This window comes from Talpa occidentalis, unplaced genomic scaffold, assembly GCF_014898055.3.
Source record: "Talpa occidentalis isolate TD23 unplaced genomic scaffold, MPIMG_talOcc4v2.1 talOcc4.7, whole genome shotgun sequence".
In the NCBI taxonomy this organism is placed as follows: domain Eukaryota; kingdom Metazoa; phylum Chordata; class Mammalia; order Eulipotyphla; family Talpidae; genus Talpa; species Talpa occidentalis.
The window spans coordinates 62,500,535-62,525,064 of NW_023605083.1; the positions used below are offsets into that span (position 1 = coordinate 62,500,535).

Genomic DNA, 24,530 nt, shown 5'->3' on the forward strand with positions numbered 1-24,530 from the left:
CTTACCCAAATTACATGCTTTTGCTCACCAAGCATTTACCTTGTCCATGAATTCCTATCTACCTGTGCTAAATGGATATTCATTTTTCAAATGGGTTGTTTAAATGTGCAATGGTTTAACTCGAGTGGGTGCAATTTCCAGAGTTTGAAAGAGATACACTTCTGTGCAACTCAGGTGCAAAGTGAGAGAACTGATAGCACAGTAACCTGTCCTATTATGGCGCCTTTATAGACTCTCAAAGCAGTTCCTCCTTTTGTCTTCCCTATGCCTTTCAGTTCCCTTTAAATTTCTATGGTAAGCCATTGTTTCCTCCACACTGACAATTAATACTTTCATTTTTAACTTACCTATTTCTCCCCCTTCCTTCCTTCTCATACTAAATTCTAAGCTCCATTTAAGACCATGCATCTCATTCATAGAAGTATCACATAGGCCTCATATATATAGGGCCCTCAAAATGAATGAATCAATTATAGAATGAGTGCTAGTGATAACTATCACATCGAATTCTATAGTTGTCAATCAAGAGCAATTTTAGTAAATGGCTCCCTATTTCTAGTTTGGTTCCAGTCCTTTGGATCACAAAATGGAGGTGGAATATACATGATTATATCATCCTTAAAGGACATAGCCTAGCTTGGGACACAGGCATGCCTATAGGTACATGAGCACCACAACACAGACAATTCACGCACAGTAGAAATAAGAGAAGGTAAACAATGTCATTCAAAGCAAAATGGTTTGGCTCCTCTGAGGTCAATGGGAAGACATTGTGAGTTCTACAAAAGATCACTTTGTGAATAACTATGTTTAAACATACACATATGCACACACATACGTACATCATATACATACATCTGGAAGTATTAGCCCTACACCCTAAACATTATTGTTAAAATGCAATTGAAAAACATGGAGAGTATATCAGGGGCTGCTAGTTCAGGGTGGAGGTGAAGGAAAGGAGGGTGGCCATAAGGGTGCAACAGGTGGGATTCTCCAGGTGACAGAACTGCTGAGTATGTTGTATCAGCGTTGATATCCTGGCTGTGTTGGTATACTATGGTTTTACAAGATATCATTAGGGAAAACTAGGAAAAGAGTACAGGAATCTATTATTTTTTAGAATTGCACAACTCTCAACATTATCTCAAAAAGGAAAATTCTAATTTAGAAATGAAGGTAATATTGTAACTAATTGAAGAAGACAGAAATTCATGAGTCAATAAAGTATAAATGAATGAATAAATTAATGGGAAAAGACAAAGTTTTTTTCACAAAATAAAGTGAACTATAATTTTTTTGAAGAGAAAAATTAGAAATTCATCATTTGGCATCCATTGGAATAATGAATATTTAATCCAAGGAATGTCAATAGATGCTGAGGCATTAAAATTCTATGAGGAACAAACTACTTACTATAAAATGCTTATTACAAAGGGGAAAAGATAAAAACTTGGAAGATACCAACTTAATCATGTCATCAATTTTAATACCACTAGTAATGGGAAAAGTTAGTATCATGTACTACTTGGTAGGGCAGTGAGAAGACTAGCACAATAGCACACTGGTCTTTGTCAGGAAGAAATACAGAGAAACCAAAACTGAGGGTTATTCTACAAAATGACTGTTCCGTGGTCTTTAAATGACAAGATCGTAAAAGGTCAACAATAGACTAAAGGACTTTTCAAGATTCACTAATTTGTGAAGAAGACTCAAGAGATAGATGACCTCCAACCTTGACAAGTCTCTTGACCAGTGACCCTGATAAAAAAACTTCAGTGGGGTCAAGTTAAAATGGTGGCATGTGTGTCAATGTTAATTTCTTGATTCTGATGGTTAATTTCCTGATGTATTGACTGAGGTTATGAAAAAGAATGTCGTTGGCTATAAGAATCATACATTATTAAACGATGAGAAGGCATTATTTGGTCATTTCCAAATGGTTTAGGAAAACTGTCTTGGACATTTAGCAAACCTTTTTGCAAATTCGAGTGTTTCAGAATAAAAATTACATTTAGCATAAAAAATGTAATTTATAATTTTCTCTGTAGTTCAGAGCTCAGAAGATCATGATGTGCCCAATTTTCCCTTATTCTTCTAATGCATAACAAGATCAAATGAGGACAACATGGTTGAAAATGAGATTCTCTAAATAAGGGGTTGGCAAACTTATTCTGTACAGAGTCAGAGTAAAGATTTTAGACTTTGAAAGACAATCTCTGTTGCACCTATTCAATTTTGTCATTGTAGTACAAAAGTAGCCATAAACAATACATAAGCTAATGAGTGTGGCTGTGTTCCAATGTAGCTTTATTTGTGGACTGCCATTTGAATTTCACGTAATTTTTATGTGCCACTAAATAATTTTTCTCCCTCAATCATCTAAAAATGTAAAAACCATCCTTAGCTCCTAGGTCCACAAAAGCAGATTTGGCCAATTGGTCTTAGTTTTCCAACCCCTACTCTAGATTTAAAATTGTCTTTACATGATGCCACCATTTAACAAATTAGTAAGCACTCTGTCAATATGAGTAGTCTAAGTTTAAAGAATTAGAATTTTGCATGTAGACTCTACAAGGTACAGGTGAATGTCACAGAATGAACAGAACTTGCTTTGGAAGACACATCAACTGTCTTCACTCTGAGTTATACACACATACCTATACTGGATGGTGCATAGGGTCAAGTCCATCCAAACACATAAATGCCAATCCTCTAAGGGGGTGGGATCAGGAAAAGCTCACTTGGTAGAAAAGAACAAGGTATTTGTTTCAATAGGTCTTGGCATAAAAAAAAAAAAAAAAAAAAAAAACTGTTTGCTCACCTTGGCATAATGAATTAACTGGACAAAGAAGTGTTTCTACCATTTTTATCTAGCCAGGTGTCAAACTCTAGGTTAGGGGAAGGGCTAGAAATAATCAGAGAAATTAAGAGTTTAATGGAATAAACAAAATATGAAGAGGAGAAACTAAGGCAATAGTTAAGTGGGAGAGGAAATGAAAAACCTCTAAGATTCACTAATTGTAGAAAATCAATTGAGATTTTCAGTCTATGGAATTATGGTTTCACTAATAAAAAACAAAAGGAGGGAGTAATGAGATGTGACTAATTTGTGAAGAAGAGTCTAAGACATTTGATTTCTAACCATCTTACATCCACCTAAATTTAAAGGTTCAGCATTTTCTTCTAAATAATCATGGAGACATTCATGAGACTAAACAGTTGATCTTTTTCTAACATCTTAAGCAATACATTGAATATATAATTGGCAGGTACCTATCACTTATATCTTGTTCACTCTATAAGCACAGACTATTGTGACTTTACAAATTACTACTGTGTTTTCATAGAGCTGTCAGAAATTTTTTATAAAATCAGTTTTCCCCAAAAACCCTCCACTCTTAATAGTTTTACCATTGGAGTATTGTCCTAAAATGCTGTCTCTCCTTTAGACACGCAAAATAAACAGCCTTATCCTGGACATTGGAAAGACTGATTACCAAGGTTGAAAAAAGCAGTTCTGTGCGGGAAAAGCAATTGCTGCCTTCACCTCAGTTCAGAGGCACTTTGACAGTGAAATAAAGTCCCACAGGGAAGGCACCATGCAACGGAAGCCGGAAAACTCTTGGATGAGAGAAATAGCACTGACCAGAAGCACACATTACCAAACACGGATTGAGAATGATTTATTAAGGTCCAATTAGTGTTTTTCATTTCCAATGGTCCATAACTTCTTCAGAATATATGCACATGAGAAGTCCAAGTTCATTTCCTTCACTTCCAATACAGAACACTCTGTATTTTCTATAAAGTATGTGCAAACACCATTCTGCTCTCTGGTTCCCGAGCTCTTTCACTGTGGACAATCTGTCCCTGCTCAGATGCTGACATGCATTGACTTCCTCCTTCCTAGGGAGTCAACCATTCTCTGTGTACCTTTCTCTTAGACGTACTCCTGACTTTCCTATACCTGCCTCACGACTCTCACTTTATAGGTCACTTATTATAACAAACTGGTGAAATTACTGGTTTATCTGGCCAATGCATTAAACCGGTCTCATTTAACATGGTGACAGTCTACTGGGGCAGTTCCTAGAAAATACACAGTATCCAGTCACAGATTGACATGCTCAACCCACTTGCTATAGAAGGGCACCAAGCTTTTTTAATAGGAAGATCCTTTATTCACTGGCACACTTGAGTTCTTTGCATTTTCTTCAATCCTACATTACAGCCGTGGCTACCAAGAACCATTTAATCTGTCCCTCAAATGAAATTTGGGATTGTGAAACAAATTAGGGTGTCCTCATTATTTGTGACAGTCGATTGTTTCTGCTCCATCCTGAGCACCCTCAACTAAAGTAACCACTTAATTTCCTCTGTAAAAAAAGTAATTTACCTGGCATTCCTCACAATTGCCAACCACGCAGTGCAAAAGCAGGAAATCCCTTTTTATAAAAGGTAAGAGCATAAAAAGACATTTCACATTTAAAAAAAAATCCTTCATGGGAATATGTCCTAAGTAAATATTCAATGATATGGACAAAGTTTTATGTACACAAAATTTTTGTAACATTATTTATAACAGTGAAAATGAGAAATAACCTAAGTAGTCCACAATATGAGAATGGTTAAATAAACTGAGTTGCATCCATTAAATGGAGTATTACATAGCCACTAAAATTATATTTTTGTAAAATTTCAATGCCATAGGAAAATGGGGCAATTCTGCAGTGGAAAGAAAAACTGGTTATAAAACTGGCTACAGTATGATCCCAATTATATAAAAAGGTATGTAATATATAGACAGGCATACACAGAGGAAAAAGCTGTTAATGGTAGTTATTTGTCATTTGTGATATCAGTATTCTTTCTGGCTTATACATGTCTGTCTTTTTCAAGTTTTCTACAATGACTACGTATTATTTTATAATACAGGAAAACACAGGCTATTAAAAAAAAAACTCCTCTGATGTACTGGTTATTCGAATGCACTTGGATATGATAAATATGTGGGGAAGTATTACTGTGCTTCATTTTCTATGCGTTTTTAGAGTATATTTTTGGTAATAAATTTCCTGTTTTACACTGTTACAACACTTTAATAAAAAGGTAATATTGTGATTAGAGCATGGTTTCATGACCTAAACAATACTTGTTTTAACATCTAGATTCTTCTATTTCCTAGAAGATTTACAATTAATACCCTTTTATCTTTTTAAGTAAGGCGTACTGCATACATACATTACATGCATGCTTTCTAAAACAATAATTCTAATTGATAGTTTTCCAATAAAAGGAAAAATGGAGTTACGGTAACTTAAAAACAGTCTATAGTTCTTTATCCATCACAAGCATGCTGATAGGTATAAACATGTTTATTAAATGAAATGTATCCTTTAAAAATAAAAAAGCCTGTATGTAAATGAAGTTGTGGATTCAATTAGTCAGAACTCATTCTGACTTGCACCAAACCACACAAAATCTTTTGAAGTCTAGTTAGTGTAGTCTAATGGACACTCAGAGTCTATTTGTGACTTCCATAGCAAGATCTCCACTTTCTACTTTCAAAAGGCATGGGAATCAGGATGAGGGTTGTCACATAAGCTAATTTTCAATATATATCAAGTCTTTGGGGGTCTAGGAACAAATACTGCCATTGGTTAGTGTTTAAGTACATGAGTTTATATTTCCTCTCTCTTTCAGATCCCACCTTGCCCTGGCATTTGGGAAGGGGGAGAACTATTCATTCATGTGTTAAGCAATGATGGCTGACTTCTCATTCATTCATGTGTTAAGGAATGATGGCTGACTTCTCATCTTAGTTTCCTTTCTAAACCACAGAGTGGTCATTGCTGTGAACTCCAGCCAAGATGGTGTGGTTGAGGGAGGAAGCTGAACGGTCTGAGCCTTCCGTGGGGCCACTGGTGTTTTCACTGCGCTGGCAACAGAGGATCTGTCTGAAGGTGGCACTCATCTCCTTGTCCCGGTAGGAGTAGATGATGGGGTTCATGGCAGAGTTGAATTCGGCAAGCAGAAGGAAAAATTTCTCATAGGCCAGAACATCACACTGTGGACAGCACACATCGAGAAGTAGTAAGACCAATCCAGGAGTCCAGCAGATGATAAAGGCACCTACATGGACAGGGATAGGTATCAGAAGGGTTTAAAAAAGAAGAAAAAATGCAATTATAAAACAAGCAACTATAATGGGAAGTGATTTCAGTTCAATACAAAAATACTGAGAGTTGAGGCCATCAGATTAACATCTGAAATGAAATATTCATTTTCTGAAATGAAATCAAAAAATTTTAACAATGAAATCATTTAACGTGATTTCATTAATTCAAGCCCTACATAAACTGAGTAGCTATGACACACAGATGATTAAAGTGAACAAAACAGAGTTCGCTAAATAATTAAGATGTGAAAAACCACATTCAAGGATATACTTCAACATTTTTAACAACATAGTTTTTAATGACATAAGAATATTTCCAGGCAAAAGATAAGCACTATGACAAATGTTTAGTTCAGGTACTTTATGAATTCAAGCTGACTGGCTCAAATCTTGGTTTGCCATCTAATAAACTGGGTCAACTTGGGCAAACTACTTTTCTTCTTCCTCTTTCTTTCTTTCTTTCTTTTTTTTTTTTACCACCCCAGTCAAGATACAGAACAGAAATGCCCTGGGCCATCTATTTTTGATGTATTTATAAATGGAATGTCTTCGTAAGTTCTCTTTCTGATAGTTTGGTGTTTGTGCACAGAAGGGCAACATTTTTTGTATTTTGATTTTGTGTTCTGCAACCTTACTGAGTTTACTAGTCATAAGAGCATTTTTTGGGTGGAGTCTTTAGGGTTTTCTATATGTAACATCATGTCATCTATAAACAAAGACAGTTTTTACTTCTTCCTTTCCAAGTTAGATGCCTCTTACTTCTTTTTTCTTGCCTACATTCTCTGGCTAGGACTTTCAATACTTTGTTGAATAAAAGTAATGAGAGTGGACATCTTGTATTGTTCCTGCTCTTAGAGAACAAGCTCTCAGTTTTTCATGATTGAATAGGATGTTAGCTGTGGATCGCCAAACATAGCCTTTATTATGCTCAATTGTGTTCCCTTTATTTTCACTTTGTTGATAGTTTTTATCACAAATAGATGTTGAATTTTATCAAATGCTTTTTCTGCATCTACTGGGGTGAACATGTGTTTTTTTATGCTTCATTTTGCAAATGTGCTAGATCACATTGTTTGATTTGCATATGTTGAGCCACACTTGTATCCCTGGAAAAATCTTACTTGATCATTGCACATGACCCTTTCAATGTATTGCTGAATTTTGTTTGCCAAGATTTTGTCAATGATTTTTGCATTGTGTTCATTGGGAATATCAATCTATAATTTTCTTTTCTTCTGATTTACTTGTCTAGTTTTGAAATCAAGGTGATGGTGGCCTCATAAAATGGTTTGGATATGATCCCTTTGCTTCTATATTTGGAAGAGTTTCAGAAGGGTTGGTACTAATTTTTGTTTAAATATTTGGTATCATTTACCAGTGAAGCCATCTGGTCCTGATCTTTTGTTTGTTGTAAGGTTTTTAATTACTGATTCAATCCCCTTATTGGTAGTTATTCCATTCAGATTTTTTATTTCTCATGATTAAGTCTTTGTAGGTTCTGTGTCTCTAAAAATTTATTCATTTCTTCTAGGTTTTCAAATCTGTTGCCATATAATTATTCATATTTCTCTTATGAACCTTTGTATTTCTCTGTTACCAGAGAATCATTCTGATTTTATGTATCTGAGTCCTCTTTTTTCTTGATAAGTCCAGCTAAAATGTTGTCAATTTTGTTTATCTTTTTAAAAAATCAGCTCTTTAGCTCATTGAAACAAATTACTTCTTACTGACTTTTCTCAACTGAAAAACATAAATTATATTTATTTAATTAGGAGATTGCTGTAAGGATTAAACAGTGTTAACAAAATAGTCACTCAGTATATCTTAGCAATAATTACAATACTATTGTCATTATCTAGTCAGAGGATGGACCTCTTGTAAACGACAATTTCTAATAAGACACATGTTTGCATTTATTGTTTTCAACAGTCCCATAGTGTTTTCTATCTCCTTTACAAATATTGACTCATTTAATCTTCACAAGAGTCACTGAGATAGAAACTATCATCCCCATTTTACAGATAAAGAAGCCAAGACTGAAATAACTTGCTCAAGGTTGTAAGTATAAAGTGTCAGACAGGAGACAAATTCCAAAGTTTCTGCTCTTAGAGACTGGCTCCAGAGTCCACATCAGATAATACACTATACTCCTGTTCCATGAATTAATACATTTAAATATGTTAAACCAAGTTTTATGTTGTACTTGTTTAATTTAGATCAGCTTTGTTTTTTTCTCAACTATTCTGAATTATTAAGAATTTATTATAAATTTAAAAGGAATATAATCTTAATTCCCATGTATTTAATTCTTGAAATCATTCATTTGGCTCCCAAAGAAAATGAAGGTTGTGAAATAACATGGTCATCTACGACCACATCACACCAGGATCTGTTGGGGATTCTTAACTAAAAGAACATGAGCCAAGAGAACTTGTGGCCACAGTCATGTCCCATTTCATCTCACCTAATGGGTCCCACATGCATAATCAGGCAATACAATGAACAGGGAGAGGATAGGAATGTTCCCAGAAGTGCATTTGAATCTTTCCACCTAAATGGCACTGGCCTAGGTGGTGCAAGGCTTGGGGCTGGGGTTACGATTTGGACTAACCTCAAGGAATGAATTTCAAAAAATGTAAATAAACAAGATTTAGTCTCCAAACAACCTCATTTTGAATGTGAGCTTTCTTTTTTTGTGAATCTTTTCAGCAGGGAAATCAAAATAAAGGAGAAGAGTACCCCTTTAAAGCTCTTTGTTCTAAAACAAAAATGTGTATTGGTTTTAAACTGCTGTTCACTTTGAAGAGTGTCCAAGGTGCTTCATTTTCTAGTAAGTACCTTAGACTTACTTAGAGAGAAAAAAAATATTTCAAATATCAGGAGATAATAAGTAGGAAGCTATTTGAATTTCAAGTAAAAATGTTAATAAGGCATTTATTCCAAGCCCTTGAATTTCCTTGCTTGAAAATCACTCAGAAAGTTAAACATAAAGGAAAATCAAAGGAATGCCTCTTGGGTTTCAGAAATAATGCATTATTCATTGAGAAGCCAGGAAGGGAATTATTCTCAGGGTGGAAAATGCTTGGATGGAAAAATGCATGGTCCCATTATTCCATTTACTTGGAAACTAAAAACATACAAACCCTTCATGAATGGGAGCACATTCTTTCAAGTTTCCTTTCCCCTTTCTTTTATCAAAGCTCTAATTGAACTCAAATCCAGAGCTTGATTAGATACCAGTAACATGCATGTCAACAGGCTTATTTTAAATAAAATTATCTTTTCCTCTTCCAGACACTAGAATGGAACATCCTGATTCTTACAGACCTGCTCAAGTTGTGTAACTGTTCAAAAGTGACAATTCAAACCCAGTCATTTGTTGTTTATAAAAATTTAATAATTTTAAGCTGAAAAAGAGCAGGATCTTTTCCCAAGAAGCCATGGTTTCAGGAACTTGCCCAATGGGTCTTACTTTTAGACCAAAAAAAACAAAACAAAACAAAACAAAACAAAAAAACCCAGCAAGGAGATGACTAGGTCAGAGACACCACAGCCTGACACCAGAGCTAATGTGTACAGACACCTCACTGAGAAACTCTGGGTCTTCCCCCTTCTTCTTCAGTGAAAGGAACTGCTTTTAGTATTAGGATTAGACCCATCACTATTCCAACAATGCATTTAGATCTTCAGGACTCAATGAGCAACTTAAGGAATTCACAGTAAATGTCTCGACAACCAACATCTAAAACCAATCACAAGAATATCCCCTTTTCCCCCTTTCCTTCTCTTTCATAGAGGTGCCAAAGATCAAACTGACCAAAAAATACATATGAAAAAATACCATGGATTTTATGATTTACAGAAATGGAAAATGAAGCCTGGAAAAATTCCGAGGTGATTAGACTTCTAAAGCATAGTAAGTATTATGAAATCAAGTTTGCTCAAATTCTGAATTTCCTTTCAAGCTTCTAAAAATAAAAACTATACCCGAATTCCTTTAGTAAGAAGTAGCCAACCATAATAGGACTTGAGATAAAAGCATCACATATGGATCCTTATAAACACCTATCCTTTCAAGACTAAAGTACACACCTACAAGGCAGGTTGATAAGAGTGAAAAGAATCTCCACTCCACATCTATAAACTGGAGAAGTAATAGCTGGTGTGATGAGAATCAAATTGCGATATTAAACTGAGTTTAAGTAAGTGGTAGGTGGGTGGCATAATGTGTGATGAGTGTTGTGGGCAGATTTCCTGCAGGACATGGAAATGCATTTTAGATCATGAAGACCTGACATTTCAAAATGCTCTGAGATAATACCGTTCTGATTAGAAGAGATTTCTAGAACTTGCAGTTGGATAGGGCAAAAATAACAAGAAGGCAAGGAGCCTTTTGAGAATACCACAAAAGACGCACGTAAGACCTCAATTATTCTGGAGGTTCTCAGGAGTCAACTCAGTATCTCCCACAATGGAAAATAACATGGTACACAGTATGGAGAGTGGTTTAGGCAGTCAGCATATTTCCAGAGTATTTGTGACAGATGAATTCCTACACACCGAGAAATAAACCAAGGGTTAGTATGGAACACATGTAGTAAGAGAAACCACAAATAGTTTATGGCTACTTACTATAAAGTCAGGAGCAGGGTGGCAGAAGATAACATCTTCAAGGTCACAAAGACTGTATATCTATCTGGTTTGAAAGTTCTCCTGTCCAGTCTTGGTTTTCAACCCAAACTAAATATTGTAACAACCTGCAGAACTTATAAGAAATCACTTGTCTTCACCTACACTTTTCCCAGTGAGATTTTTTTTTTTTTTAATTTTTATTTATTTATTTATTTATACAAGCACTGGGTACAGTCAGAAGCGCGGGAGGGTGAGAGAATTCACCAGAGCCAGAGCGGGGAGCAGAGCAGGCAGAAGGACCAAAGTACACTGCTGAGGGGAGCAGCGGGCGGCAGGAGAGGTCTGCGCGCCATGTGGGACCCTCCTCCGATGGCTGGGGAGCAGCCGGGGATCGAACCGGCGCCGCAGAGGCCGCGGGCAGCTTCGCAACCCAGCGCTCAACCGCTGCGCCAGCGGGGAGGCCTTCCCAGTGAGATTTTAACTTCATTGATCTCATTGGTAATTCTCACTTAATATACAACACTGTAACAGAGTGGAAGAAGAAAATAATCTGAATAAAATTAAAGGCAAAAACATCAGATATTTTCAAAGTCTGAATTGGCAGCAGCAGTGGCAATGGGGCAAGAGAGGTTTGGAAGTATTGGAACGTATTTAGGAGGTGGACTGCATGAAATGGACAAGAAAGGAAAAAAAGTTTGCAATGAATCCTTTTCTTTTTTAAAAAAAAAGATTTATTTTTATTTATTTATGCATACAAGAATCGGGAGTAGACCAGAGGTGCAGGGGGTGAGAGGATTCACCAGAAACAGAGTGGGGAGCAGAACAGGCAGATATACTGAAATACACTGCTGAGGGGAGCAGCTGAGACAGGAGAAGTCTGCTGTGCCCTGTGGGTTAGCTCCCTGGCTGGCCAGGATCAAACTCGCACCACAGTGGCTGGTAATAACTTGCTAGCACTGAGACTTAAACCCCTGAGCTACCAGGGAGGCCCTGAATCCTTGATTTTCAGTTTGGGGGAGGAACAATGGTAGAACCTTTCACTGAAGGAGTAAAGCAGTGTCAGTGTTTTCTGAGAAGAGGTGAAAACAGAAGTGATGATCTTGGTTTTGTATACCTTTACTTTGAGATACCTGCAAGACTTCAGCTGGAGATGCTGTAAGGACATCATGATGGGCTCCCGACAATGAGACCTGTGAAATGCAGTGTGCTGCACAAGAGGGATTCCATTCTACTTGATCGGTCAGCACAAGTAACATGGGGAGGAGGAGGGTCAAAAAAAGACACATGGGTTGGAATAAAAAGCAAAATTGCTCCTCCTAGAACACATTTAATTCCCTTCTTACACATCTTTTCACATCAATCTGTCCACCAAGAGAGAAGAAGTGCTGGAATGTAGAAGCAAAAGCAGGGAGGAAATAGGCTGTTTTGGAATTACAGGTCACAGCTGCAGGACAAGCTCATATTACCACACCTTCCCTCCGATCTGCTCAGCGCCATCAGCTGAATAATGTTTACCATCTGGTCTCACAATTAAGGGTCTTTTTTTCTAGAGTGACTTTTTCCTAACTAGTTAAACTTTGCTTACATATGGAACATAAGAGCCAAAGTTTAAAAGGGGGGAAAAAGTCTTTGACAGAAAAGACCTCTAGGGAGAGAGCCTGAGTTTTTTAAATGAAAAAAACAGAAAGTATTTCCAGTCTGGCTAGCAAATTTGTGTTTTTACAAAAATTCAGACATCCCACAGATCTAAAAAAGTCAAGGTAAGTCAATTCTACACCATCGCTGTTTCCAAGTTAACCTCACCTTGGCCTTGCTCTTCTTAATTTCAGAAACAGTCCTCCTTATCTTAGAAGCTTGTGACAGAGAGCAAATGGAGGGAAAAGTGTTCAAATACATACACTTCCTTTTTCTGTCACCATTAAATGGGATATTGCTTCAAGGCTGGCATTTGGTATCCCAGAAAAGCAATCTGATTTTAGTTCTTTTCTGTAGTAATACTGAGAATTTTGCTATTAAGGGATGCATGTAAGACTTGGCTAGTTAGGAAACTGTTCTAAAATTATAAATCTTAAAGGAGGCTGTTAGATAATATACAGCAGACACAAAACTTATTCCTTGGTCTAACAGTCAACAGGTCATTTTAACAGAGACAAGAATGAATGATTTGGGCCTCCCTGGTGGCTCAAGGCCTTCCTAGTGGCTCAGCACTGTGAAGCTATCGGCAGCCACTGCAGCACGAGTTCGATCCTCAGCCAGGGAAGTGACCCACATGGCGCAGCAGACCTCTCCTGACTCGCCCGCTGCTCTCCTCAGCAGTGTATTTCAGTAGATTCCACCTGTTCTGTTCCCCATTCTGTCACTCGTGAATCCTCTCACCCCTCCCCCTGCATCTCTGGCCTGCACCCCAGCTCTTTTTTTTTTTAAGATTTATTTATTTATTTATACAAGCACTGGGTACAGTCAGAAGTGCGGGAGGGTGAGAGAATTCACCAGAGTCAGAGCGGGGAGCAGAGCAGGCAGAAGGACCGAAGTACACTGCTGAGGGGAGCAGTGGGCAGCAGGAGAGGTCTGCGCACCATGTGGGACCCTTGCCTGGCAGCCGGGGATCGAACCAGTGCTATAGAGGCTGCGGGCAGCTTCGCAACCCAGCGCTCAACCGCTGTGCCACAAGGGGAGGCCCATGCACCCCAGCTCTTGTATGCATAAATAAACAAAATGAATCTTTAAAAAAAAAAATGAATGACTTTTGACATTAAAGGTCTTACAACAAGAGAACCTAAAATAAATGATAAAATCCATTTTCCAAAACACTGAGAAGATAAAGTTAGTCCAACTGAGAGATCTCCAGTTACCAATTTTACTTCATTTACAATGCTTCCACTTTTTCATGCCTATAGTAAATATTCCATACATTCAGTTTCATGCTTTCACTCCCGTGTGATATACATTAGCACTCCCATCACTCACTCCTGAGAGAAACACTGATCTTTTACAGAAAGGCATTAACAGCACACATGACTAGGATACTTATTATGTTCTCTTTTCATTGCTCCTGGGTGAAAGTTTCAGCCCCAGATTACTGTCCTAACCAACACGTGCTGGCTGGCCTGGAGGAAGGCGGATACCAACACTGCTGCTTTCTGGCGTCTCATATGCTCCTTAACACTAAACAGTGAGTATCACACACAGGCTGCTTGCTGCATATCCTACCACAGACCCTGAACCTCATCCTGCAACTTTACATCAGAAAGTACAGGCTGAAGCGACTTGCGGGCTACTATCTTCTACTGAAGACCATGTGCGCTTGAGAACGGACCGTAGAAACCACTTCTCCACAGATAGAACCCTCGCCATGTGAGCAATACCTCTCATTTGCCTTTGCAACAGGCTCCTAACCAATTCCTCTTCCTCCACTCTTCTTCCCTAAAGTCCAGCTTGCACAGAACAGCCAGAATATCTTCCCAAAGCATCTATTAATTCACCGTACACAACTTTCCTGTATAAAATACTGTGAAGGCTTCCTAGTTGAAGTCCTCACTGTGTCCCATATGCCCTACATGGCTGGCCTCTGCCAGCCTCTTCAACCTTACCCTTCATCTAGAGGACACTGAGTATATCTTCTGCTGAGTGAACTGGTAAGTCATAGCTATCTGTCTAATAGACATACCCTAAGCAAGGAAAAGTTAACTAGTAGAAAAGACATTAACGCTTGTTTGGAAAAGAAACATTAACATCTGCAGTGTGCAAAATCTTTGAATAGGTTCTAAGGGGCATTCAAAAAGATATGAGGTGGTCTCTATAATGCAAAACATCTAATTTATATGCATTTATTACTGTAGCATAAACCAGACTTTTGTTATTGATACTGATGTTGCCAGCTGAGCTGCCAAATCTACTGAGTTCTAAAGAATCAAGCTGAGTCTCAAATGAAAGCAGATATGTATTAGCTACTCCAGAAATGATTCAATAGCATGACATTGCCCCATCAGACCCAGGATTCTGCAGTAACTTCCTGGAAAGATCACTAATTGACCCAACCACTGTGTTAACCCTCAAGTCTCAGAGTTCCAAAGGGACTTTGTGGGAGTAGGGAGAGAGAATAATCCTACCCTTGGCATACAAGATCTCACCGTTTTCTAAAAAACAAAGTATGGTTCTAGTTTATCAGCATAATCAGGGTCCATCCATAATATAAGTCTGAATATTCACTTTAGATAAAGACTTTTTCAAGGGTCTTATTTATACCTTTTGTGAGGACTCAAATTATTGTTTTCACATGTTTATGTCTGGATAATTTGTAATATAATTTACATAGCTCGAGGAACACTTACAATCCTACAACCTAGAGACACTTTAATATATGACCTTGCACTTTTCACATGTTGTTTCTTTTTTTTTTAAAGATTTATTTATTTTTTATTTATACAAGAACCAGGGTACAGTCCAGATGCGCGGGAGAGTGAGAGGATTCACCAGAGACAGAGTGGGGAGCAGAACAGGCAGACTGGTGAAATACACTGCTGAGGGGAGCAGCGGGCTAGACAGGAAAGCTATGCTGCGCAATGTGGGACCCTCGCCAGCTGGCCAGGATCGAACCGGTGCTGCAGAGGCTGTGGACAACTTCACAGCACTGTGGACAGCTTCACAGCACTGCGCTCAACTGCCTGCGCCACCAGGGGAGGCCCTCACATGTTGTTTCCTTTCTTTTTTTTTTTTTTTTAAAGATTTATTTATTTATACAAGAACCGGGGTACAGGTCAGATGCGCAGGAGGATGAGAGGATTCACCAGAGACAGAGCGGGGAACCAAACAGACAGACTACAGAAATACACTGCTGAGGGGAGCAGTGGGCGAGACAGAAGAGGTCTGCTTCACCATGTGGGACCCTCGCCAGCTGGCCGGGATCAAACGGGTGCTGCAGAGGCTGTGGACAGCTTCACAGTGCAGCGCTCAATCGCCTGTGCAACCAGGGAAGGCCCACATGTTGTTTCTGTTAATTCTTAATTGGGGGCTTTCTTATTACATATGAAATTTATATAGAGATACTGTTTATTTTTAATGGGTAAGATTTTTTTATTTTCGAGAACACATTTTTGTTCTTTGATTGGTATTTTTATATAGCAACATGTCCCAGTTTGGTTAACAGAATAGCCTCTTGACTCTGTGAGGATATTAATTATCACTTATTTGGAGTTCTCTTGTGTTTCCCATATTGTCTCTGTAAGATGCACTACACACAGATGCGCTTGGGGGGGGGGAGCAAGGGTGCAGGGGTGCACTCCATGCTTCATGGAATATTTGCCAAGTCCAAGGAGGCTTTTCTGAATAGGGTACCTCCAGGGAGACAGCATAATGAAGTGTAACCAAAGTGAACTTTTCCATATACCTAAAACATTCAGTGATGCCATTCAAGAGCAGGCAAAATGCCAAGATAGGTCAATCACATGGGAGAGAGATGTCTTCCCCTGAATGCTCATATCTCTGAACCGAAGCTGAGAGAATACTGAAATAATACTGAAGTAGCAGGGTCCTCTCATTAGCTCTAAATCCTAAGAAACCAAGAGACAACTAGCAAACTAAAAGTGGACTTTATATGTCCTGACAAACATAAACCAACCCGCATGCACAGACTCCACTTTCAACAGTAGCTAATGTTCTCTCATTGTCTCCACCAAGATCTCTCTAAACATTTAAAATAGGACACACTTGAATTTATTTTCAACAAAATCATGTACTCTAAACCAATGTAAGATGGATCAATGCCTCTCCCCTTCCCTAAACCATGTTTTCAGACTTCAAAAACAAAGCTAGTACAAATGCTTGCCAAGGATTTTCTTGTGAACCGTTATCATTTTCAAATGAGATCTACTTTAACTTATCAAAATATACAATATATAATTATATATGCACATGTATGCATATATACACCATGTAAATGTGTACATATCAAATATGCATATGTGTACATAAGAAAAAAATAGATATCTCCATCCTCACACATTCAGAACAATAATTGCATTTTAGTGTCTTAAAAATAGGCACTGAGGGCCTCCCCTGGTGGTGCAGCAGTTGAGCGCTGGGCTGCTAGGCTGCCCGCAGCCTCTGCAGTGCTGGTTCGTTCCCCTGCCGCCAGCGAGGGTCCCACCAAAAAAAAAAAAATAGGCACTGAGATTCATTTTTCTTTCACATTAGAACAAAAAAAAAAAGAATAATGCTGCTTACAAAATTTTCCCAAGAAAATAACTCACCATTTTCAAAATAGTTAAATCTATCACCTAAGTGTAGAGATTGCAACTTTTTAAAGTATACTTCTCTCTTAATTTAAAGATGATACATCTTAAATCTCACAGGAAACCCATGGTGTCAATTCCAAACCAACACCACCTAACTCAGATGTGATAGATTGTGGTCCATCTGTTACCAAGGTGATCTGAATAATATTTATCCCCTCAAATAATAAAAGAAATCCCCCACCCCTGCCAAATCTTTCCCTATAAATGCTCAACATAAACAGGAAATCCATCATTGATTTTCCAACATATTTACTTTTTCAGCTATGAATTAAGATTCCCCCCATATGATATAAATCTAAACAAGTACTAAAATCTGGCTGGAAATGTTCACAAAAATAGAGCTGATGACAGAATCCTATGAATTTAATTCTTTACAATTTATGGACTGCTGGCATGAACAAGACATATAATATTCAAGAGACAAAGTCCAAGGAAACAAAACATAATGGAAATTTCATTTATAATTAATCTTCTTACTAAGAAAATCAGGGAAATTTAAAAATTAAATCCTAAAGAAAATGCAAAAATATTCTTAGCAATATTCTTGCAAACCAAAAATGTTTATTAAAAAAGTATATGTATATAGATTTTAGTAGCCAAAAGACATGAAAAGAACAGCAGAAATTAGAAATATGACTATTCTTTTTGAGATTGGCTATGCCTCATGAAGTTTCCGAAGCCCTAAGTTGATATTCACGAAGCACAGATTCTTGGCAGAATAGGAGTGAGACAGTCTGTGCTGTTATAATGTGCTAGCATGTGCCCAAGACACCTCCCATTATCAAAGACTTTTGTCAAAAGTTTTTTAAGTTACAAAACCACTTATTCAAGTGGGAAGTGGGTGTTGAGGCTAAAAAGTTCCAGATCCAGAATCACAAACATATTTTTCTACATGAATTTCAATGATTTTTAACCGCAAGTTCAGAGTAAAGTATTGATTGCTCAAAACATAAATCCTTAACAAAAAATAGATCCCAAACCAGCAAAATAATTGATCCAATAACTTCTAGGACTCTATCCTGTAGATAAATGCACACATACCCAACTGTACATGTGCAAGGACTATTTTTCAGCATTATTTACTTTAAAATTGGAAATAATCTAGGCAATCCTAAATAGAAAAGTAAAAAAAAAAAAAAATGCTGTATTCACAAAGTGAAATTCTGTTCAACTTTTTTAAGTTATTAAGATATTCTATGGGCCTCCCCTGGGGGCACAGGCGGTTGAGCGCTGTGCTGTAAGGCTCTCCGCAGCCTCTGCAGCACCAGTTCGATCCCAGCTGGCTGGTGAGGGTCCCACATGGCGCAGCAGACCTCTCCTATCACGCCTGCTGCTCCCCTCAGCAGTGTATTTCATCAGTCTGCCTGTTCTGTTCCCTGCTCTGTCTCTGGTGAATCCTCTCACCCTCCCGTGCATCTGGCCTATACCCTGGTTCTTATATAAATAAATAAATAAATCTGAAAAAAAAAAAAAAAGATATTCTATCCTTACTATTACCAAATGGTCTCCAAGATACACTGTCAGCAAAATGAACATGATATAGGCAAATATATATGATATCAGTTATGTTCTAACAATAGCAACAACAAAAAAGTGTGTGCACATAAATACAGATGCCCAGATAACCCCTGAATGCAGGTAATCATTATTAAAATTTTTAGAATATGGAATTATAAAAATGATACCTTAAATTTTTTCTTTGAACCTAAAATACCAATTTGTATTCATTTACAAGTCCTTTCATGGAGAGCCAAGGCTTTATATGTGACTATGGGTCTGTTAACTGGAGCTCAGCTTCATCTTCCAAGCAAAGCTACACCAATAAAGTTTCACATACTTCTTCCAAATTGGCTCCTTCACATTGGAGTCAGAACTTAAAATTCTTGTAAAGCAATTTGAGTACAAAAACCTTGCAGAATTTTTACGGTTTTCTCAACTTCTACTTGTCCTCATCAGCAATTTTAAAACCATTTCTTTTTGCAAGTTGCCTTCTCTGAATAATAACAAAGCCTTTCACCTTTGTTTTCTCAGAAACATTTTCTTATGGTGCTATTTAATTAGAAATGTGACATTTAACTAGTTGCATTATTATAATAATGACCTGGCATAAAAAGCTTTAGGAGCAAAAACAATTGATTCTTGCGAACTGTCCGAGGTTGAATTACTTGGCCTTCTACTCACCTTTTTATTTTAAATTAGTGTGAATATGAGTGCATACTATATGCCAAACAGAATGTCAAACTATATATCAGGTACTATTCAAACAGAAAAAAAAAAGTATGTTCTTATTAAGCTTAGGTTCTAAGAGGGGTGTAGAATACAACAAAATTAGTAAAATATCTCTTAGAGGGGAATAGTATTTAGAGACAAGATAAAGTGAGTCTGGAGGCAAGGAGCACAGTCAGAGGCTCGTGCAGTCATCCAGACAAGAGACCATAACAACTGTGAGCCTGGCAAGGTGGTGCTTGGAGGTATATTCTGAAGGTAAAGCTAATATGTTTAGCTAATAGGTTGGATGTTGAGGAGAGAGAAGTCAAGAACACTTATAAGCAACTGAAATAAAGGATTTAAATTCCAGGGGATTCACAGATAACAGTTCAGTGGGTCTTCAGAATGGAAGCCTGACTGGAGTCAATTCAAGGGTGATGAGGGGAGAAATCAGATGTTGCAGGTTGAAGCAGCACTTTGAAGCAACGTGCTATTAAGGAAGGAAAAAATGACTCTGAGCACAAATTATGTTTTAGAATGCTTTTCATTAACAATTGTAAGTCTATTAAGAATAAGCCCATAGTGTGTGTATATACACACACCTGCATGCCCTCCACATACACACTCCTATAGGTCAAGAATACCTTTATACACTACACCAAAAATTGCTTATTGCCAACTATATGTAAACTGTATGCTTTAAGTAGGTGCAGTTTGTCATATGTCAATTATACTTCCATAAAAGAGAAAGAGGAAAGAGAGAGGTGGGGGGAGGATAGGGGTGGTGGAGAGGGAAAGATTAAGAAAGAGAATGGCCAAGACCAGCACCAACTATCGCCAGTGCCTTCTCATCTGTTGGTAGCCAGCGTATGTCTGGCCTGCCCAGAACAATGCAGTGAAGCTCAGTGGTACACTCCCTGGGTTCCGGGAGGCCCATGTTGTCCAGCAATGTCTGTGGCTGGGTGGTTGAATCTTTTATCCCAGGAACACAGTTGGGTTGCAGAACTAAAGTTCATCAGTGTTAAATAACAAGTTCTTATCTTTAAAAGAATAGCTAGATGATCCTATGAATGCTGGAATAAGACATAAATAAATGGGCACACCCATACTCTGTTGGCAGAGAGTCTCTTGACAATCTTTTTGGAGGGCAATTTGGCAATGTCTACCAAAAGATAAGCAGAAGACACTGGAGACAGTTTTATCTGTGACTGGACTATCATTTAGCTTTCTTTTGCATAAATTATAGGCACTGTGGTCCTCAAATGACAGCAATCCAAATATACTTCATTTGAAAATAAGAAGATGCAATTTTAAAAAAGACAACTCAAGAACCACTTCTAGAAAGATAACATGCTTAGGTCCCTCAGACAAGTACTTGGCAATCTTTCTCAATGCAATACCAGTTATTTGATTTGGACAAATAATACTTGTGGAGATGTTTGCCATTAATATAAGAATGCAGTTTTGCCACATTTTTTTCACAGAGAATTTGAATATAGCATATTCATGCATTCTTCAACACTGTGAAATCACTAGGAACATACAAATTTACTATGAAATTTCTAGATATTTGAAAAGGTTAAATTTTTTACATAACTTAAAATAGAAAATGTCCAAATTAAATTATAATGTAAAAAAAAAAGAAAATATTCATCCCTCTGGTTAAATGGCAAATGACCTATTAAGAATGTTCAGAAGTTAATTCAATAAAATTCAGTCCAGAAACAATACTACTAAGCAGTTATTTTGTGCAAAGCAATGTGTTAAGTGATTCTGAGGGGTGGGGGGCTGATACAGAGATGAAATAGGACAAAGCTCTGGTTTGAGGAGCCTAAAAAATTAAAGTTGTGGGGAAAGGCATTTATGTAGCAAGAAAAGGAGAAAGTATGGAGCAACAGACAGGAGGAAAAGGAGACTTGAATGTGTTATGAGTCACCTTGGGATCTTACTAGTATATGAACTCTCAATCAGTAGTTCTGGAGGGGACTTCTAACAAGCTCTCTCAGGTGATGCTGATTTTATTTGTCTGGGTAGCAGGGATCTAGAAGACAAGCACTACCCTCTGGGCCTTTCTGTAATGATAGAAATGTCCTATATCAGAGCTATCCAACAGGGCAGTCACTAGGCACATGTGAGTAGTGGCACTTGCAATTTGACAAGTATGACTAAGAAACAGAATTTTAAATTTACTTAATGAATTTTATTTAGCGACATGTATCTATATGTAGCCATTGGACAGTGCAGGTCTAAACTACACAACGAATTTAGAATAAACGGCCTGGTAGTCCTGTTTGCATGTCTGCATGTAAGTTGACCCAGTTCAGGATTTCCCAATGGGCAACAATGACAGTGCTCTCTGAGGGTGGAGGGGGTGAGTGGAACTTGCTCTTTCCACTGTAGGATGTTTAGTGGTATCTCTGGCCTCTATCCACTAGATGCCAGTAGTACCACCTTACGATGAAAATTAAAATGCCCCTAGACATTGACAAGTGTCTTTCCAGGGGAGGGAGGAAAGCAAAAATCAGTGGTCTAAATAAAGCTTTTATATAAAAAGGTATATGAGGTGGGCAGAAATAAGTTTTAAAATAAGCTAGAAATTTGTATTAATTTTCTATTGCTGCCATAACAAATTATCACAAACTTAGTGGCTCAAAACAATACAAATTCATTATCCTCTAACTCTAGTAATCAGAAATTGAAGATGGGTTTCATTGCATTAAAAGCAAGATTTGGCAAGGTTCCAAGAGAGAACTATTTCCTTTCCTTTTCTAGCTTTCAGAGCCACCCTCTTGGCTTTTGGAAGTCTCCTCTCTCTCCAAAGCCAACAATCCTGCATAATTTCTCCATCTTGAGGTCCTTCACTTAATCACATCTGCAACATCCCTTCTACTATGTAATATGATATAGTCATAGATTCATGGGAAAGGATATGGATTTTCTTGGTGGACCATTTTTGTGACTATCACAGGATTAAAATGAAAATTTAAAGCAATAAAATAATTTAAGACAAATTTTCCCTCAAAGTCTTTGAAAATGTGATTTTTATTGGTTCAACAGGTACTTTCCTAGCTAAGAACATTTTATATCAATAGTATTTTCATTCACCAACAAACTTGTTCTAAGGAAGAACAAGCTTTTCAACTTTTAATGTCACAGAAGGTTGCACTTCTCATGGACCACCCTGCTGAGATCACTAGTATAAAATAACATTTCAACACCCAGCAAATGAGAAAGTAGCCAGTCATTTCTACATCTTTGGATTTTCTCTAGAATTGAGAATCCCATTTGTAGGTGTTTATAGCTCTTTGTCTTAGTCTACTCAGGCTGCTATGACAAAATACAACAGACTGGATGACTTAGCATGAACAGAAATTTATATCTCACATTTCAGAAGCCTGAAGCCCTAGATCAGGGTGGGGCTTTGTCAGACTTTGCCGAGGGCCATCTTCTGGATTGCAGACTGCTGGCTTCACATGTCAGAAGCAGCTAGGGAGCACTGCAGGGTCTTTTATAAGAGCACTAATTCCTTTCATGAGGGTTTCCCCCAAATGAGCTAAGTATTCTTTTTTTGTTGTTTAAAGATTTATTTATTTATACAAGAACCGGGGTACAGGCCAGACGTGCAGGAGGGTGAGAGGACCCACCAGAGACAGAGCGGGGAGTAGAACAGGCACACAGACAAAATACACTGCGGGTGACACAGGGGAGGTCTGATCGCCATGTGGGTATCTCCCCGGCCAGCGGCCAGCGGGGATTGAATTGGCACTGCAGAGGCTGTGGACAGCTTCACAGTGTTGTGCTCAACCGCCTGCACCACCAGGAAGGCCCATGAGCTAAGTATTCTTTTTTTTTTTATAATAAATTTTATTTTTATATTCCCCATACAATTTTAACCCCCCCATTTTGACCCCAATCCCTCCCCTCCCTCCACCCACCCCCCCAAAAGTGTCTCTGGTTCATATATTTTTGTTGATTTTGATTTTCACTTTCTTATAGTTATTCATTTTCCTGGTCCCTTATTTAAGTTTTCTAGATTCCTGCTATGAGTGAGACCATCTGGTATTTTTCTTTTTCTTTCTGGCTTATTTCGCTGAGCATGATCCCTTCCAGCGCCATCCATGTTGCTGCAAATTGCATGTGTTTATCTTTTTTGAATGCTGAGTAATATTCCATGGTGTATATGTACCACATCTTCTTGATCCAGTCATCTATTTTGGGGCATTTGGGCTGTTTCCAAAGCTTAGCTATTGTAAATAGTGCTGCTATAAACATAGAGGTGCAGGTGTTCTTTGGAATTGATGTTTCTGTGTCCTTTGGGTAAATACCTAGGAGTGGAATTACTGGATCATATGGAAGCTCTATGTTTAGTAGGTCCAGAAATCTCCACACAGCTCTCCATAGTGGTTGGACCAGTTTGCACTCCCACCAACAGTGCTGGAGAGTTCCTTTTTCTCCACACCCTCGCCAACATTTGTTGTTGCTAGTTTTTTTAATATGTGCCATTCTCACTGGTGTAAGATGGTATCTCATGGTAGTTTTGATTTGCATTTCCCTGATTACAAGTGATGTTGAACATTTTTTCATATGCCTGTTGGCCATTTGCATTTCCTCTTCAGAGAAGTTTCTTTTTAGCCCTTCTGCCCATTTTTTGACGGGATTATTTTCTTTGTTGTTGAGTCTTATCAGCTCTTTGCAGATTTTTGTGATCAATCCTTTATCATTAGTGTTGTGTGCAAAAATGTTCTCCCAGTTGGTGGGGTTTCTCTTTGTTTTTGTTATTGTCTCTTTTGCTGTGCAGAAGCTCTTTAATTTGATGTAGTCCCAGCTGTTTATCTTTGCCTTCACTATCACTGCTTTGGGTAATGTGTCTGTAAAGATGTCTTTGATGTGCAAATCACGTAGTGTTTCGCCTATATTTCCTTCTATGTATTTTATGGTTTCAGGTCTTATGTCTAGTTCTTTAATCCATTTTGAGTTGATTTTTGTGTATGGTGTGAGGTAGTGGTCAAGCTTCATTCTTTTGCATGTAGTGGCCCAGTTTTCCCAGCACCATTTATTGAACAGACTTTCTTTGCTCCAATGCATATTCTTTGCTCCTTTGTCAAAGATTAGTTGACCATAAATCTGTGGGTTTATTTCTGGATTTTCTATTCGATTCCATTGGTCTGTGTGTCTGTTCTTGTTCCAATACCATGCAGTTTTGATGATTATGGCTT

The 24,530-nt window shown here is 37.9% G+C and overlaps 1 protein-coding gene across 11 annotated transcripts in view; it reads right to left on the reverse strand.

Annotated features, from left to right (window-relative positions):
• Positions 1-1,365: 1,365 nt before the first annotated feature.
• Positions 1,366-24,530, reverse strand: part of LPAR1 (lysophosphatidic acid receptor 1) — a 132,120-nt gene continuing 108,955 nt past the window's right edge. For all 11 annotated transcript variants that reach the window (XM_037494671.2, XM_037494670.2, XM_037494667.2 and 8 more), the window contains one exon: positions 1,366-6,135. In XM_037494671.2, the coding sequence (XP_037350568.1) occupies positions 5,834-6,135 (302 nt within the window). In that variant the 3' untranslated portion in view covers positions 1,366-5,833. The remainder of the gene's footprint in view (positions 6,136-24,530) is intronic.